At 44.6% G+C, this 16395-nt stretch overlaps 1 protein-coding gene across 7 annotated transcripts in view; it reads right to left on the bottom strand.

Annotated features, from left to right (window-relative positions):
- LRRC20 (leucine rich repeat containing 20) overlaps window positions 1–16395 on the bottom strand; it is a 186207-nt gene that overhangs the window by 54505 nt on the left and 115307 nt on the right. For 3 of the 7 annotated variants that reach the window (XM_054033571.1, XM_054033574.1, XM_054033577.1), the window contains one exon: window positions 6719–6911. The exons of the other annotated variants lie outside the window; for them this stretch is intronic. In XM_054033571.1, the coding sequence (XP_053889546.1) occupies window positions 6724–6911 (188 nt within the window). In that variant the 3' untranslated portion in view covers window positions 6719–6723. Of the gene's footprint in view, window positions 1–6718; window positions 6912–16395 lie in introns of those variants that run through there. 7 annotated transcript variants of the gene reach the window in all.

Genomic DNA, 16395 nt, shown 5'->3' with positions numbered 1-16395 from the left:
GCAGGCTATCAAGGCAGTTCAGCTGTCCCTCCCCCCGCTGCCATGTGCTGCTCCTGCGCTCTGCCTGGGAGCTGCTCCCAGAGACCCCTTGCTGTGCAAGGGGCAGGGGCGGGGCTAATGTCAGGGTGTCCCCCTCCCCCCTGCTCCTGCACCCTGCTTACCCCTTCTCCATATAGAGCAGGGAGGGGACACGGATGGAGAGAGACAGAGAGAGCTTGGGGCAGCAGCTACTGTTTCAACTTCCTGATCCACTTAAAAGGACAATGCACTTAAGAGTGGGTCAGCTTACTTAAAGGGGCAGTGTGCATCTCTCTCTCTCTCCCACACACAAGGTGTGTGTCTGTCTCTGTCTGCTATGCGATCTCCCCTCCCTCGTATTCGTGCTGCCTTATGTGAGAGGCTACAATAACAACATGTTAACCCTTGAGGGCTCAGCCAAGTGCTAGTTCATCATTTAGCAGCAAGGCATTCCCTGGGAAATATCCCTCCCTCTTCCACCCTCTAACTTCATCTCCTCAACCAAGCTTCACAATCATCATAGCTGTGAACAGTATTAAATTGTTTAAAACGTATACTGTGTGTATATCTATATAATATATAGTTTTTTGTCTGGTGAAAAAAATTTCCCTGGAACCTAACCCCCCATTTACATTAATTCTTATGGGGAAATTGCATTCGCTTAACATCGTTTCGCTTAAAGTCGCATTTTTCAGGAACATAACTACAACGTTAAGCGAGGAGTCACTGTAGTTAGAGATGGGTTCAAGTTAAAACTCAGTATCTGAATATTACTAAATTTTAGATCTGGATGTGTCCAGCCTATGTCTTCCAATAATTGGCTATTTTTGTTTTTTTGCAGTGTTGTCACACTGTTAAAAAACAAAACAAAACTGTCACTCCTACAGCCTTTAAATTGGCCAAATAATCTTCCTGAGAATGAGTAAGAGAATATTCACTTAAATCTTACCAATTTATCTAGCCAGGTTTTTATACCATATTTATCACCAAGGTATCTTTGCATCTTAGACACCCACGTTTGAAACCTCATGCACAAGGTAATTGTAGGAATGTGTTGCTCCCTAATCACAAGCCTTGAAGAACGGCAAACTGTTCCCTTGGCAATGAGGCAGGAGTGACCTTGTTCTAGCGCCTATGTTTGGGAAACTTATTTGGCTGATTTGATTGTTTCCTTGCAGCTGGTGTTCACGTGCTCAAGAGATGGGTTCGTTATCTTATGTGCATGTATACTGCCTGGCTTTTTTATGCGCAAGATTTGTACCAATGAGAAGCGTTGTAAGCAGGGAAGTGTAAAGAATAAAAGCCCCAGGAAAAGTTCCTGGAGGTAGAGGGGCTTTTCGGCTACCACAGACCTGGTGTTCTGTTTCCTTTCCTGCGTCGTCACCACAGCTGGTGACCCCGACGTGATAACCCCCTACTCACCGGCTGGATATGCCGAGCGCGCCCGCGGCTGTTTGCCGCCCCTTATTCGTGAGTATGGGGGGCGAACTTTCCAGTGCCCAGAAGGAGCACACAAGAGAGTTCAAGATTACACGGCAGCGATCATGCATCGTTGTCCCGGTCGCTCATATTGAGGACCCCCTAAGGGAAATAGATCGCCAGTGCCCCTGGTATCCGGACTGCGGGTCGGTATGGCTTCTTGACTGGAAAACAGGTTGGAAACTTTGAGGGCATAGAGGAAGGAAAGGAGTAAGTAATTATAGGCATGGGGATTTCAAATTCCCAGGATGATAATTGGAATGGTAAAATGTGTATGAGACAGAGTTTTTGTACCAAGGTGCAAAGCTCTCCTTTATTCTGCAGAATAAAGCAACTCCTCCTTATCCCTGTCTGGCTGTTATTGGCTCTCAGCTAGGTGGACCCGATATTTCGGTAACAGTTTCTGGTGACTCCGCCGGGACTCTCCTGGCTCGGACATTGGACTCCGGACGGCTGCGGCGAACTGGGAACGGTGCCAACGGGGTGTTTCGCCCCTTTTCTCTGCTTCACCGCAGCCCCTGGGGTTCGTGCTCCGATAAGGTGAGTCCTAATAGGATAAGGAGACACTCTCTGGTAAAACCCTCTAAGGATAGCTCTTTGAACTATATGTTAAGTAAATGGCCTTTACCCGGTGTTCAAAAAGAAATAGTTACACCTTGTGTAGAAATTGATGTGGCTAGTGTTGTGGAAATTGAATTGTGGAGAACATGTTCAGTATATATTGTAGTAGAGGGGCTTTTCGGCTACCACAGACCTGGCGTTCTGTTTCCTTTCCTGCGTCGTCACCACAGGTAATAGTTTGGCAAGAATTTCTAACGTGGAGTTATTTTTATGGAGTTTGATAATAGTTTATAATAGCAATTCAGGCAGGCTCTGAAAGTGGGTTTATAGGCATGAAGGTGCCTATGAAATGATATCTTGGTTCTCCAGAATCAAGAGTTCTCAGTTTACAATGGAAAAAGAGACTATTTTTCTAACTGCAGCTGGCACTGGAAGTTTAGTCTGGTGTATGACAATCAAATCACATTCCTTCTGCTTTTGAACCTCACCACCAATAATACAGGTACCTGAATTGTAGTTATTAGGATAGCTGATGAGGAATACAAGGCGAAAGAGAATGTACTTTTGCTTTTCCATGCCTAGATGGGGCTCTGCAGCACAGACAGTAGTAAATATTGGGTGGAAAGTTGGTGCCACTTTTGTGGTCAGTATTCTGAATACCAATCTGCTTTAACCATGACAGTGTTTAATAGGTATGGCTAGAGTTTGCAATAGAAAGGAACTTAATTAAAGAATCCCAATGAATACAAATTTCTGAAGGTGGAGGAATGAGAGCTTGCAAGTTCTCAGTTATTGCAAGCTTCAAGTCCCGTCCATTGCTGCCACTTCTAGAGAGTAGAGCTCAGCAGCAAGTAACAGCTCTCAGAGGGAAACAATGTTGTCTTGCAGAGTTATTGACTACTTCATTGTGAATTAATTTCTTGGCTTTTGCCATTCGTTGTCTCTTGTAGCGATCTGAAAAACCTTCTGGTCTCCTAATTCCACCCTGTACCTTAGGATAGGATTAATCTCAAAGTTATTACCAATAAGAAGTAAGAGGTTTTTCTGCATAGCTTGTACTTGCTTTTCTGTCTCTTTACTCCGTAGACTTCTTTTGAACTATAGGTCCAGGCCTTCCTACACTCACAATATGTTTCATGTATAATATTCATGTGTAGTGTAAGAGCTACTATGCCAAAGCAATTATGGGAAGAATTAGAGAAAATTACAGCCTTGCATTGCTTAATATCCATTTAGCTGAATGGGACTGCAACTACAGTCTTTAATTAGGAAGTGCTAATAAATGACTTGTTAGCAGGAAAGATGATCAGCACAAAACTACAAAGGCTTTTTCAGAGCTAGAATGAACTGTATTACACTTTCAGTACATGTAAAACACCACATCAAGGGCCTCGTTTTGCTATGTGTTGTTTTTTTAACCACAAGAAAGGTACACTTGCACCTCATCTACTGCTATATTCTCCACAGCGAGGAACAGGTGGAGTGATGAAAAAACATCATACCTACATGATCTCAGAACACACTAAGATTTACTCTGATGAAGTCTTAAGTTCCTTCTAAGCCATGCAGGCACTCAGGACCCTGTGGGAGGGAAAGGCACCCCTTCCCCCGCCCCCAACCCAGCCCCTGCTGCAGCCGGGGGGGAGAGGCACCCCTTCCCCAACCCAGCCCCTGCTGGGGGGAAGAGACATCCCTTCCCCCGGCCCCAACCCAGCCCCTGGACCTGCTGCGGCCGGGGGAGAGGGACCCATCCCCCGGCCCCAACCCAGCCTAGCCGGGGGAGAGGTGCCCATCCCCTGGCCCCAACCCAGTTCCAGTCCTGTCACAGTCGGGGGAGAGGCACTTGTCCTGCAGCCCCGGCCCTGGCCTCAGAGCTGCTGCAGGGACAGCAAGCTGGGGAGAGTCCTCTCTCCCTGCTGTAGCCCTGGGGCAGCCTGCACCCCAAACCCCTCACCTCCAGCCCAAGCCCAGAGCCCAAACCCCCAGCCAGAGCCCTCACCCTCACCCCAACCCTCTGCCCAAGCCCCTCATCCTCAGCCCCCTCCCCAGCCCCCCCCAGCCAGAGTTCTCACCCCCCGCATCCCAATCCTCTGCCCCAGCCCTGAGCCCCCTCCCACACTCCAAACCCCTCAGCCCCACCCCTACCACCTGAATTTTGTTATGTGCACCAATATGGAGGTGATGTGTCACTCATCACCTCCATACTGGTGCACATAAAATTCATTCCGCACATGTGTGGGAAAAATTAGAGGGAACAGTGATCAAGGCATTTCCTGGCACTTCCTTCCAAGACAACTTTTCCCTCCACATTCCTATTACACCTTAAAATATCTGCCCCTTCCCCATCCTCTATATGGGGACTCAGAGTGCTCTGTGAGCAGGGCAGCTCATAGTGTCCGATTCTTCACTGCCTGCCTTGCACCTCCCGTCTTCCTTTAAACCTATGCAGAACGAGTGTAAAACAGCTGGAAAGTCTGATCTGGTAGCATTTTTTACTCTTTTTGCACAAGGGGAAGGTCAAAGAAGAGTCAAGCCCATAGTCTCTTTTATTTGTTCCTCACACTACACCACACACTGACGCTGATCCCACCTGCTCAATGAGTGGCAGTCACTTATGGGTACTCTATACACAGCTATCACATGATTCAGCAGGACATTTATCATCACTGTGCCCTGCACACAGTAGCAAATTAATAGATGCTTAGGTCTTTATAGCAAGAACACAGTATAAACCCCGCTTATGAGACAGCTCCTGGTGTCCGACGCCATCAAGTGGTCCAGAGACATCTATACGGAGCACATCACGGGACACCGTCAATACCACGTTGAGTAATCAAGACCACTGACCAGGGAAATAATCCACTTCCTTCCCTGATGAACCAAGGGACGCACCCACCCATGTACTTATTTGTGACACTGATACTGACTTGGACGCTTTATACATTCCATGGGTGGCGTACCCGAGCCCACTTATCCACTGACGCTTTAAAAAACCCCGCAATCCAATCTGGGTCTATGCTGGTTATGTGACATGTATGTATCTCGTGATACTTGTAACTGATACCTGTAATCCCTCATAACGCAAGCTGGACCCCAGATGTACAGTACCGTCTCTCCTAACTTGTGTATATTTAATTTTAAACATTAACTTTAATAAAATTTTTATTTCTGTGGAAATCCTATTCATTTCCTATTAATTATACTATAATTCAGTAAACACAATCTTTTAATATTGTTTTTTAAAAAGTGCTTATTGATTTAAGCAGGTTGCGGAGGTGTGTGTGTGGGGGGGGAAGAGGGAGCAGACTATTTGCATCTTCTATTATGCACAATGGAGGTCAGCAGTCATAAATCAGCCTATGTGGTGATCTCAGTCCAGCTCTACCTTTCTGGCAGACAAATGACCACACAAATACCCTCATTAAAACTGCACTCCTGTTAATTCTCAGAGAGTTTAAGAACTGAGTTTATCTTTTACCCATCCACTCCAATGTCCTGTGCGGTCGGTATGTTCACATCATGAGGGTGTTTGTACTGAAGCCAACACACCTGTGACAGTCTGGTCAATTGTTCATGTAGCTGAAACCACCAAGAGTTTCTCTGCCATTGAGGCAAAAATGACCAATGAAACCTTGCAAAAGGCCTGTTTCGCTATCACATATATCCATCCACCCCAATCTCCCCCTTTCTGTTGGTCTTGCATTTCCAACTGTCTCTCTGGCATCTTTTTCAAGGCTGACCTGCTGAGACTACCGCTTTCTCCTGTAGACTACACGTTTTTGGACTATTCTAACTTCTAGGAAAATGCCAATAATTAAGGTTAAGCATTTGTCATTGTTATTTTTAATAAAAGTCATGAACAGGTCATGGGCAAGAAAACATTCATGGAAGCCCATGACTTTTACTAAAAATAATTGGGGGGGAGGGAGGGAAGAGAGAGAGAAGAGAGGGAAGAGGAGCTGACCACTAGGGGGAGACTGATAGCTGTGGGGCCCCCACTGCAGGTCTGAAGTGGAAAATGTCACAGAGGTCTCAGTCACAGAATCAGTGACAAAAATCTTATCCTTACCAATAATCTACTAGCGTTTCTTATGATGGGCTCAGTGTGGGGGCATTTCATAAGCAGTCAGAGTGATGTTTGTGTTAAGGAACAGCAGTAGCATTAAAACATCACCAGGTCACCTGCTATTCCCCTGGCTTCTCAGGATTTCAGATTCTCACTTTTAAAGGTTTTTGCTCTTACTTACATTTTTCTGCTTCCCATCTCATTCCTTTGGTCAATACAAGTTCCATTCTAACAGCTCCCTTTTCAACCTTCTACTATGGGCCTGATCCAGCAGATCCAATCAACAGGTTCTCAATCACTTAAATGGATGTTGATTAAGCCCTAGACATATTATTAATTTGGGTGGAGAGCACAGGTTGATATAGTAGAAAAATGAGGACTGAGAAACAGTTCTTGTTTTAGAAACAGAGACTGGCCTAGAGGGGATTAGCTGTTACTGAACTGCACTAGACCTTTCTTTAACTACCTGATTGCTACTGAACATTCCAGGTATGCCCAGGTATTGGGTACTACTAGACATTCAGATCAACATACCTAGTGCATCCCAGTTTTCCACTGTTTCTTAATAGAACAAACAGTACAGCAAATGCAATGGAAGATCAGGAACCGCAGAGTAGTTTAATCCTATAATCATCTTCACAGTAAACACACATACAGTTCTTGGGTATCACAATGGGAGTTCTACATCCATGTCTAAATACAGACTTTTTGCCTTTCAGTGAAGTGATTGAATCATCTACTAGCATCTTCCCAGACTGCATATTAACGCAATAGGATACAGTAAGTCCTGAAAGAAGAAACAAAATAGAAAGACATTTTCCACTGAGTAATCTAATGCTCTAGCATTTTTAAAAAGAAGATGGATATTTGACTTGCTGCTTTCAATGACATTAGTCAACACTTACCCTATCAATATATTTACACATAGAAATTCCCTCATGTGGAGAATATTACTTCCCTCTTTCCCTGCTGTCTTTGTTTCTTTAACTGGCCCTCGGGGGGGAAAAAATGTATAATACCAAGGGGGCAGGATGAACTAGGTTTGAACTTTTAATAGGTACTTGCTGAATGAAGCTCCATGCACGAAGTTATTAATGTTCAAAGCAGTACATCAAAGTCACAGATAAGCCTTGGAAGTCAGAGCTCAGGAGTAAGTCTTCAAGATTCCCCACTTGAAGCAGCTTTTCTATGTGGTACTACTATATTCCCCATCTGTGCTGCTCCTCCAGAACGCCAAAATACAGAGGAAAACAAATCTGGAAGAGAAATTCTTCCCCGGCTTTAGTAACTAAAAACAAAGCTTTATCTAATGTGTCAGACTTTTACAGGCAACTGTGGTACATACCTGACACTTCTAATCAAATATGGATCCTAACTGACAGCTTTGAAAATAAGGTTCTCTTATCAGTTGATCCCAGATAAACACCTAAAAATGTTGACTGCTCCTGATAGTCACCTCATCATGTGACTCATGTCTTCTGTGATATGTCAGACTTAATTCTTTAAAAATTCACTCTGAAAAATAATTGCCCTTTTATCTGCATGTAATTTGATGGTTGTCACTTTTGTTCACTTTGTTATGATTCCTAGTGCTTCACTTTGTAACATTAAATATTTGTTTTACTAGATCTGGTTATGTCAGTGAAGACATGTGGTCTCTCCCGTCCCCCCTTTTAGTTTTGTTTGAAAGATTTTACAAGTCTAATGATTGTATTTGTCCATGTTTACCCAATAGAATATTCAGAGTTTTTTAGAGAGGCACACTGAAGAGACTAAAATATCACTGTCACTTTTTCAGAGGTTTCTTAACATTAATGTTAATACACATCATGGAGGAATGACAGTAGAAGTATGCAGTAGTACTCCATACCACACCATATGCCATATAGAATCTAGGGCAAGATAGGTGAAGCAAAACTAGCCCACACCTCATGGCCAACTCGTATCATAACCGTTTATATTAATGAGGCAGTTTCATCATGTTCAAAGTACAATAAGTCTTCAAATAGCAAATGAATATGCCTCTAAACCAAAAGGGCAATAAATGTTGGCATTATTTCTGATGACTTATCCTTCCATGTTTAGAGAGAAGGTGGGTGAGGTACTGGAATATCTTTTACTGAGCCAACTTCTGTTGGTGAGAGAGACAAGTTTTCGAGCTACACAGAGTTCTTCCTTTCCCAGACCTGAGGAAGAGCTCTCTGTAGCTTGAAAGCTTGTCTCTCTCACCAACAGAAGTTGGTCCAATAAAAGATATTACCTCACTCACCTACCTTGTCTCTCTAATATTATGGGACTGCCACAGCTACAACCACCTTTCACGTTTAGGAACTTGAACCAAAATAGAAACTAGGGCAGCTCAAGCCATAGCTTGGGGCAGCTAAGCCCTACTCTCTAAGAGTATGTCTACATAGCAACTAGATACCATGGCTGGCCCATGCCAGTCAACTTCAAGTAGCGGGGCCCAGGCTGTGGGACTGATTGATTGCTGTGTAGACTTCCGGGCTCAGGCTGGAGCCCAGGTTCTAGGACACTGCAAGATAGGAGGGTTCCAGAGCTCAGGCTTGAGCCCGGAAGTATACACAGCAATCAAACAGCCCTGCAGCCCAAGCTTAAGGAGCCTGAGTCGGCTGGCATGGGCCAGCCACGAGTGTCTAGTTGCTAAAGAGGCATTGCAGCCCAGTACATGCTGTAAGATTCCTCCCTTTATTAATTTTTGCACTGAATCCATTTCATTGGGTTAATCCTCTAGGAAAATAACCTGCCAGAATCAGTCTGTTCACTTCATTTTATGCCCTGCAAAAATAAAAGGCTTTTCCTGAGTGGCAGAGCAACGATTCAGTCAGTAAATGCAGTGACAGTTTGAAGTTAGCTACAAAGTCGAGTGATGAACACTTCCTTAATTATGTGCAATGACACTGAAATAAATGCTTGGTTAAAGGGGCTGGAATGACAGCTCTTGGTATGAAGGTCTCTATTTTTGCAGAGCAGAGGGAACTGCCACACTAATCACATCAATAGTCCATTTATTCTGTCCCCAACAGATGATACTAGATGATTCAGAGAATAATATAAAGCCTCCCTGACAGCCAATTAAATAATAACCTCCCTATCTGAGAAGTTTCTTCTTAACTCTAAGCTATCACAGGTGGTTTGTATCCTGAAGCATAAGGATCGGGGTCAGATTAAGCCCCCTTGTAGTAATAGCCATACCAGCCCTTCTCTAGTAGCTTCTGTAGATTTTAAACTTTTATTTAATAAAAAAAAAAGTAAATTTCTAACCCTTATGGCTGCAAAGATGTTCTGAACTGAGGCAGCACTGAAACTGCAGAGAGACACAACTGCTCTATGCCCTGTGGCCCTGCTGTTGCTATAAATAGACTATACATTCAATGTCTGCTATAAGAGTGAGACTTTTTGTGTGGAACCTTGTACTGTCAGTATAATAAATAACAAATATAATCCTGGAAAGTTCTGCTTTTCTATGGAAACTTGAATTCCTGACCTATTTATGTAAAAGGCTTTTATCACTGTCTGCAAGCAGGCAGCACTTATTTGCTCATGACATTTTCTTCTAAAAATCTGACTAGCTGGCACCCTGGATAATATGCTCAATGCTGGACTCTTGATTACTCTACTACTGGAAGATGAGTTGTAAAATTGGAAATATAAACCTGTTAGCAACACGTCAGAAAAAGCATCAAATGAAACACTCCATTGACTTCTTTGTAACAGAATGTCTTGAACATCAGGCAAAAGTAAAGTGGCTAGGTCTCAGAGATCTTCTTTATAAGATGTTATCCCATGCAGTTGGGGACTCAGACACAAAGTATAATCCACCTTATAAAAAGGTAACTCTGATTTATAAGACTTTTATCACCCAGTTCTACAAAACAATGCAAAAACAAACAAAAAACACTAATAAAATCAAACAATTTCCAATCTCCTTCTAGGTTAACAGTTAGACATCCTATTTACATTACTGTTTTATGTTTTAAAGGAGAACACACACTGATTTGGCAAGGCACTTACACATGCTTAATTTTAAGCATATGATTAGTTTCACTGACTTAAAGTTAAGCACATGCCCAAGTGGTTTGCTGAATCAGGACCATATTCTCAAGAGTTAAAAAAACATGGTTCTGATTTGCCTTTCATAACTATTTAGCATTGGAACAATTTCCTTGAGTCCATTGCCCTCATCCTTTCCCCTCGCTCCCTCCCTTTGTCTGTTTGCATCTGCTGGCTGCCCTCTTATTAAATTGCCAAGTATTAAGCTTGTATCTATGCATTGTAATGAACCTCCTCCATCTCACTGGACTTAGCACTTCCTCCTCCGGTGGTAGAGAGGCCTGGGGTAAATCAGCCCCCTTCTAGACAGTGTTTCTCTTTCCCCTCTGTGTTTACATATCAGTATTTTCAAGGCCTCAGTGCAAGCCTAAGAAGAAAGGAAACAAATTTACAAACACAAAACCAAAAGGGGATACCCCCTCACTGGGCAGGGGGTGTTCTGCTGTTGGCCCCAGGATATTAGTCCTTTCTTTAAACAGGCATTCAATTTTAGTTGTTTCCCCTATGAGGAGAGGGGGCAGCCTCTCATCCTGGAGAGGCCTATCTCCCTACTGCCACTAGCCATGCAGCAGCTTGTTTCTCCTCCCTCCCCCCAGAGGAGGGGTTTTAAAAGGTCTCAGTCAGCCCTTAATTGGACTCAGGTGTCCCTAATTGACCTAAGGTAAACCCTTCTCAGCTTGTAGGCAAAATGGCCATTACCATTCTAGGGCTAACACACCATTTGAGGAGCGGTGGGTGCTGTCCGGGGTTCTCTGCTCAGTGTCCCCTTCAGGTTCCCTAGTTTTGGCCCTTTGACCCCCGCACCTGTTCCCATTATTGCCTTTGTTGTCCCCCCCAACTTGGTTGGGTTCTAGGTTCAGTAGCTCCTCCCTGGGCTGGGGGAGGGGCTTTTAGCAGTGGGCAAGCTAGTGCCCACCCACGTCCCGTGCTCAAAAGGACCAAAAGAGGGGTTTTAAAAGGTCTCAGGCAGCCCTTAATTGGACTCAGGTGTCCCTAATTGACCTGAGCTAAACCCTTCTCAGCCTGTAGGAAAAAGGGGCCTTTACCATTCTAGGGCTAACACACCATTTGAGGAGCAGTGGGGGCTGTCCGGGGTTCTCTGCTCAGTGTCCCCTTCAGGTTCTCTACTTCTGACCCTTTGACCTTCACACCTGTCCTTGCTTTCTTTTTTGTTGTCCCTTATACTTATTTGAGTTCCAGGCTCAGTAGCTCCTCCCCTTAGGCTGGGGGAGGAGCCTTTAGCTGCGGGCGGGCACAAGCCTGCCCACTTCCCAGAACCCAATAGGACCACCCTCTTGCAGCCGTCCAGCCTGACTTTGTCACACCACAGACTAGTATAATCCTATTCTTTCTCCTTTCATTTTCTCAAGTCCAACATTTGTTGTATGACAAGCAAAAATATTCAAGTGCAATTAAATTTTGTCATTCACAGTAAGTGTAAGTTGGATGCACAGTATTTATTCCGTCTGTGGTTCAGAATATACACAAGGAAAGTAGCAATGTTCAGTGATCATTATTTCAAAGTAACACCAAGGATACTATTTCATACAAATCTGTCCTTTTGCCATCACTGGCTTGACTCCTCTCACCTACACCAAAATGACACCAGTTTAACTACACTGGCTTCATGAAGTGACTCCTAATTCTGATTTACACCAGTGCAAATGAGAGCAGAATCAAGTCTTTTATTTTTCCATTTGTTCAGACAAATAAAGGGCCAGGTTCTGCTGGTTTAAATTAGGAGTCACTCCACTCAAACCAGCTTTTCCCCAACAGCAGCAATCTGTCCTGTGATTTGTGATCAGCAGGCAGTATACCCAGACTTATGAAAATTGTTTGCAGCATTCCAGAGAGCAGGAGAGTGGGAGTAAATCATTACATGTATGCATGTGCCTCTGTTTCAAAACAGAGTAAGGCTGATCACAGTTCTTTTGGTGGGCTAGTGTCCTGCCAGTGTCCATTGACAAGAGGCAGAACATGAAGGCTTGGCAATTTAATGACCAGCTTGAATGCCAGTTTGAATGTTTTCTCTTCCCTGGATGGGGGAAGGGCAGAATTAGGTTGACCAGACAGTAAATGTGAAAAATCAGGACAGGGGTGGGAGGTAATAGGAGCCTATATAAGAAAAAGATCCAAAAATCGGGACTGTCCATATAAAATAAGGACATCTGGTCACCCTAGGCAGGATCAATATTTGTCTTAAGTAGGATCACTGCTTGGGTTGGAGAACTCTGGATACAAGCTGTAGGAAGTGGAGTGGGTGATTCAGTAGGGTGGTTTCTTTCTGTCCAAGTCAGTACTAACCAATCCCTCATCATGGTCTGGTGTGGACTTTTTTTGAACCATGTTGACTTAATCTATGCAAGTATCACCAGATAATAAGCAATGTGTTTTTTACTAACACTAAAGAATGTTTCCAATTCCATTTTAACTCAGAATCCAGGGAATTTGAAAAAGGAAGGAACCTGACACTGTATGAAACGAAAAGAAGCAGAATATTTTATCTAAGAAACATTCCTTGTGTTCCTGAGATTTCTTTCAGATTAAAAGAATGCCAAGACCCCAGAGAAAGCAAGACCTGTCAAGTGATGAAGCTTTAGCTTGATGCACTTCTGCAAATCACTGTGGGGTTTAACCATGCATTATGTAGGCAACTGATTCACTCAACTCCATAAACCAAAGGCACTTTCACATCTCTCTCACCTTCTGCATTTGTATGGATTAGCTAATTACAAAAGACCCTTCCAAGTGTTTGAAAAACAAATACCAAACCAACAAAGCGAGGAATGAAAAGCTAAGGCTTCTTACGTCCTTTGATCTATGTTTGACATGTTTCATGACAATGCTGCTGTCAGTGATAATTCTTTGCAGCAGCAGAAGGGACTCAAACATTCTTAGAGTACAGGGTGCACCATTAGTTAAATTTAACTGGAAACATGAATAGGTCCATATTCTACACCAGGGGTCAGCAACCTTTCAGAAGTGGTGTGCCGAGTCTTCATTTATTCACTGTAATTCAAGGTTTCGCATGCCAGTAATACATTTTAACATTTTTAGAAGGTCTCTTTCTATAAGTCTACAATATATAATTAAACTATTGTTGTATGTAAAGTAAATAAGGTTTTTAAAATGTTTAAGAAGCTTCATTTAAAATTAAATTAAAATACAAAGACCCCCAGACCGGTGGCCGGGGCCTGGGCAGTGTGAGTGCCACTGAAAATCAGCTCGCATGCCACCTTCAGCACGCGTGCCATAGGTTGCCTACCCCTATTCTACACTGAGAAAAGTGGTAGACTCACTCCTTCATTCAGCCTATAAAGATTTCTCCCCCATTGCTGAGTACTCCATCTCAGCTAGACAGTAGAGCCCCAGGTTAACACTAGAAACTTTTGCTGGTATAGCAATGTTGGTCAGGGTCTGATTTTGTTATGATGTTTATATACCAGCAAAAGCCCTACCACAGATGAAGTTAAACTGGCATCAAAGTGCTTTTGCTGGTATAATTTTTTTGCTCAGATCTGGTCTACACTTTCAAGTTTTGCCAGCATAGCTATGTCGGTTCAGAATATGAAAAAAACATACATCTAACCAACATAGCTATGGCAGCAAAGGCCCTAATGTCAGAAAAATCCTTTTGCTGCTACAGCTTATTTTGTTTAGGGAACTTGTTTGCTGGTATAAGCTGGATCTCCACTAGGATTGTTTGCCAGTATAGCTATACACAAACACTTGCTACTTAACTATGGATTAGTCTTAAGTCTGAAATGTAATGACATTTGGACAGGAAGACACATTATAATTTTTTTAAGGAGTCTGGGCGACAGCTGCTGCAGGGTAATGTGTAACTCTTTCAGTTTGGTATGATCTGCATTTGTATCTATTTTAGGTTTACACTGAAACAAAGTCCAAGCTTTCAACCCATTCCCTGGTGGATGTTTGCCCATATCACACAATAACATTATATTTTACATGTTCTAAGTGCTGTACAAACACTTAGCCACTAACTGTTTGTGGTGCATTCACACCCTAAGGACCAGAACGGGCCCATTTTGCTAGGCACTGTGCAAAACACAGGAAGACACAAATCCCTGCCCTGAAGAGTTTATAATCTAGTTTGAAACAAGATGCAACACATGAGTGTAACAAGCAATGGGGGAAAGAGGATAGTTGGGAGGGCGGAGGAGGGTGTCACGATTGCTGCACTAGCTGCATCTCTGTTCCCTCTTCTAGCCTCTCTGAGTTCCCCTCTTCAGATGTTGGGTCTCATGTATGCCTTTACCTTTTCTGGGTGTAATCCCACAATTGTCCCAGTGTCAGACCAGTTCCCAGCCTACGGTACCCAATGCATCAACCATAATATGATTATTCTGCATCAACTCCAGCATCTGTTTCTTCATACCCCTATCCTTTTCCAAGTTCTTCCTTGTCAATTCTCTGTTCTTCTCCTTCATTAAGGAGACCTTTCCTCCATCTGTCTTCTTATCCCTCTTCTGGACATGAGGTCCCTAAGCTTGGAGATAAGATGTTTTCCACCTTACTTCCACTTTGTATAGAACCCCTGTACCAATCCATGGTTGGTGGTGGACTAGGAAGGTAGTGGGGTTGAGTGAAGCAGAGGGTTAGTTAGTAATGGCATGTGCACCTGTGCAAGCCAGTCGTGGGCTGGGGCCCTGGGGAGAGTGGGTGGATAAGGTCGGCAGGGGTGGCAGTGGTCAGGTTCATAATTGCACATGCATCTCTGAAGACCATCTGTACTTTGGAGGATGTTACCCCTGAGGCATATTGCCAAAAGGCAGAGAAAGCCAATGGGCAGACCAGCAAGATATGCAGTGCTGCTATTCACCAGAATGGTCCCCCCAGACCAGTCTGTAGGAGTGGAAGGACTACCCTGTTTATACACAAGGCCCCAAGAAGGCTACATTGCCTTGCATCATTTGTGTCTAAATGCAGCAATACCTTTATCTTAATTTTTTTTAATGACATCTGTAGATCAGCACAAAGTGCACTGCAAAATAAATAGATTTTTGCAGGGATTGTTGTGAACCCAAGAGATTAACAATGCTGAGGCCAGGCCAACACTCAAAAGTTAGATTGACCCAGCTATGTGGCTAAAGGGTGTGAAAAATCCACACCACTGAGTGATGCAGTTAAGTCGTCCTAACCCCAGCGTAGACTGCTCTCGGTCGATGGCAGAATTCTTCCATTGATCTAACTACGCCGATGGGCAGGGCCGGCTCAAACTTTTTTGCTGCCCCAAGCAGCAAAAAAAAGTGCCGCCCCGCCGTAACACCCCCCCCCCGAGTGCTGTGCCGCTGAAACCCCTCTGCCAAGTGCCGTGCCGCTGAACACCCCCTGCCCCCCCACCGAGCGCTGCGCTGCTGAACCCCCCCGCGCGGAGCGCCGCCGAACACCCCCCGCCGAAAACCCCGCCGAGCACCGTGCTGCCGAACAGCCCCCGCCCCCCGCCGCACTGCCGAACACCCCCCGCCCCCGTGAACGCCGCTGAAACCCCCGCCGAGCGCCGCACCGCCGAAACCCCCACCGAACACCTCTGCCCCCCACGGAGCGCCGCACTGCTGAAGCCCACCCCCTGTGGAGCACCGCGCTGCCAAACACCCCCCGCGGAGTGCTGCGCTGCTGAACCCCTCCCCGCGGAGCGCCGCGCCGCCGAACCCCCCCCGCTGAGCCGCACTGCCCCCCACCACCCCAAGATTGGCTGCCCCTTAACAGGTGCCACCCCAAGCACGTGCTTGGTTGCCTGGTGCCTGGAGCCAACCCTGCCGATGGGAGAATCCCTCACATTGCTGTAGTGACCATCTATATTGAAATCCATATTGAAACAGCTGTGCTGCTGTAGCGTTTCAAGTGTAGACAAGCCCTGAGAGTCTGACTGAAAATATCCATGAACGCTTTATAATCACGATGCATTTTGAAATGTCTCACTTTGGGAAATATACTTCCTAAATGCTAAGGTAGCTAACAGCTCAGGGAATTGCTCAAACTGTGAAGCAAAATATTTGTATTGCCTTTTCTCTGCCAGTAGCTGCTGTTTCAATAAACATGCCTGCACAACAATGTATTTGATTTTTAACCCCTATGGTGCTGCTAGCTTGAGTGTGGATGGGATGGGATGGGATGGGGAAGAGGGGGCAGCGGGGAGCATTGGTCATCCAGGGGAGAGAGAGAGAGAGAGAAAGAAT

This window comes from Malaclemys terrapin, chromosome 7, assembly GCF_027887155.1.
Source record: "Malaclemys terrapin pileata isolate rMalTer1 chromosome 7, rMalTer1.hap1, whole genome shotgun sequence".
Lineage (NCBI taxonomy): Eukaryota > Metazoa > Chordata > Testudines > Emydidae > Malaclemys > Malaclemys terrapin.
The sequence above is the reverse complement of the archived record's forward strand: the minus strand, read 5'-3'. Positions and strand labels throughout refer to the sequence as shown.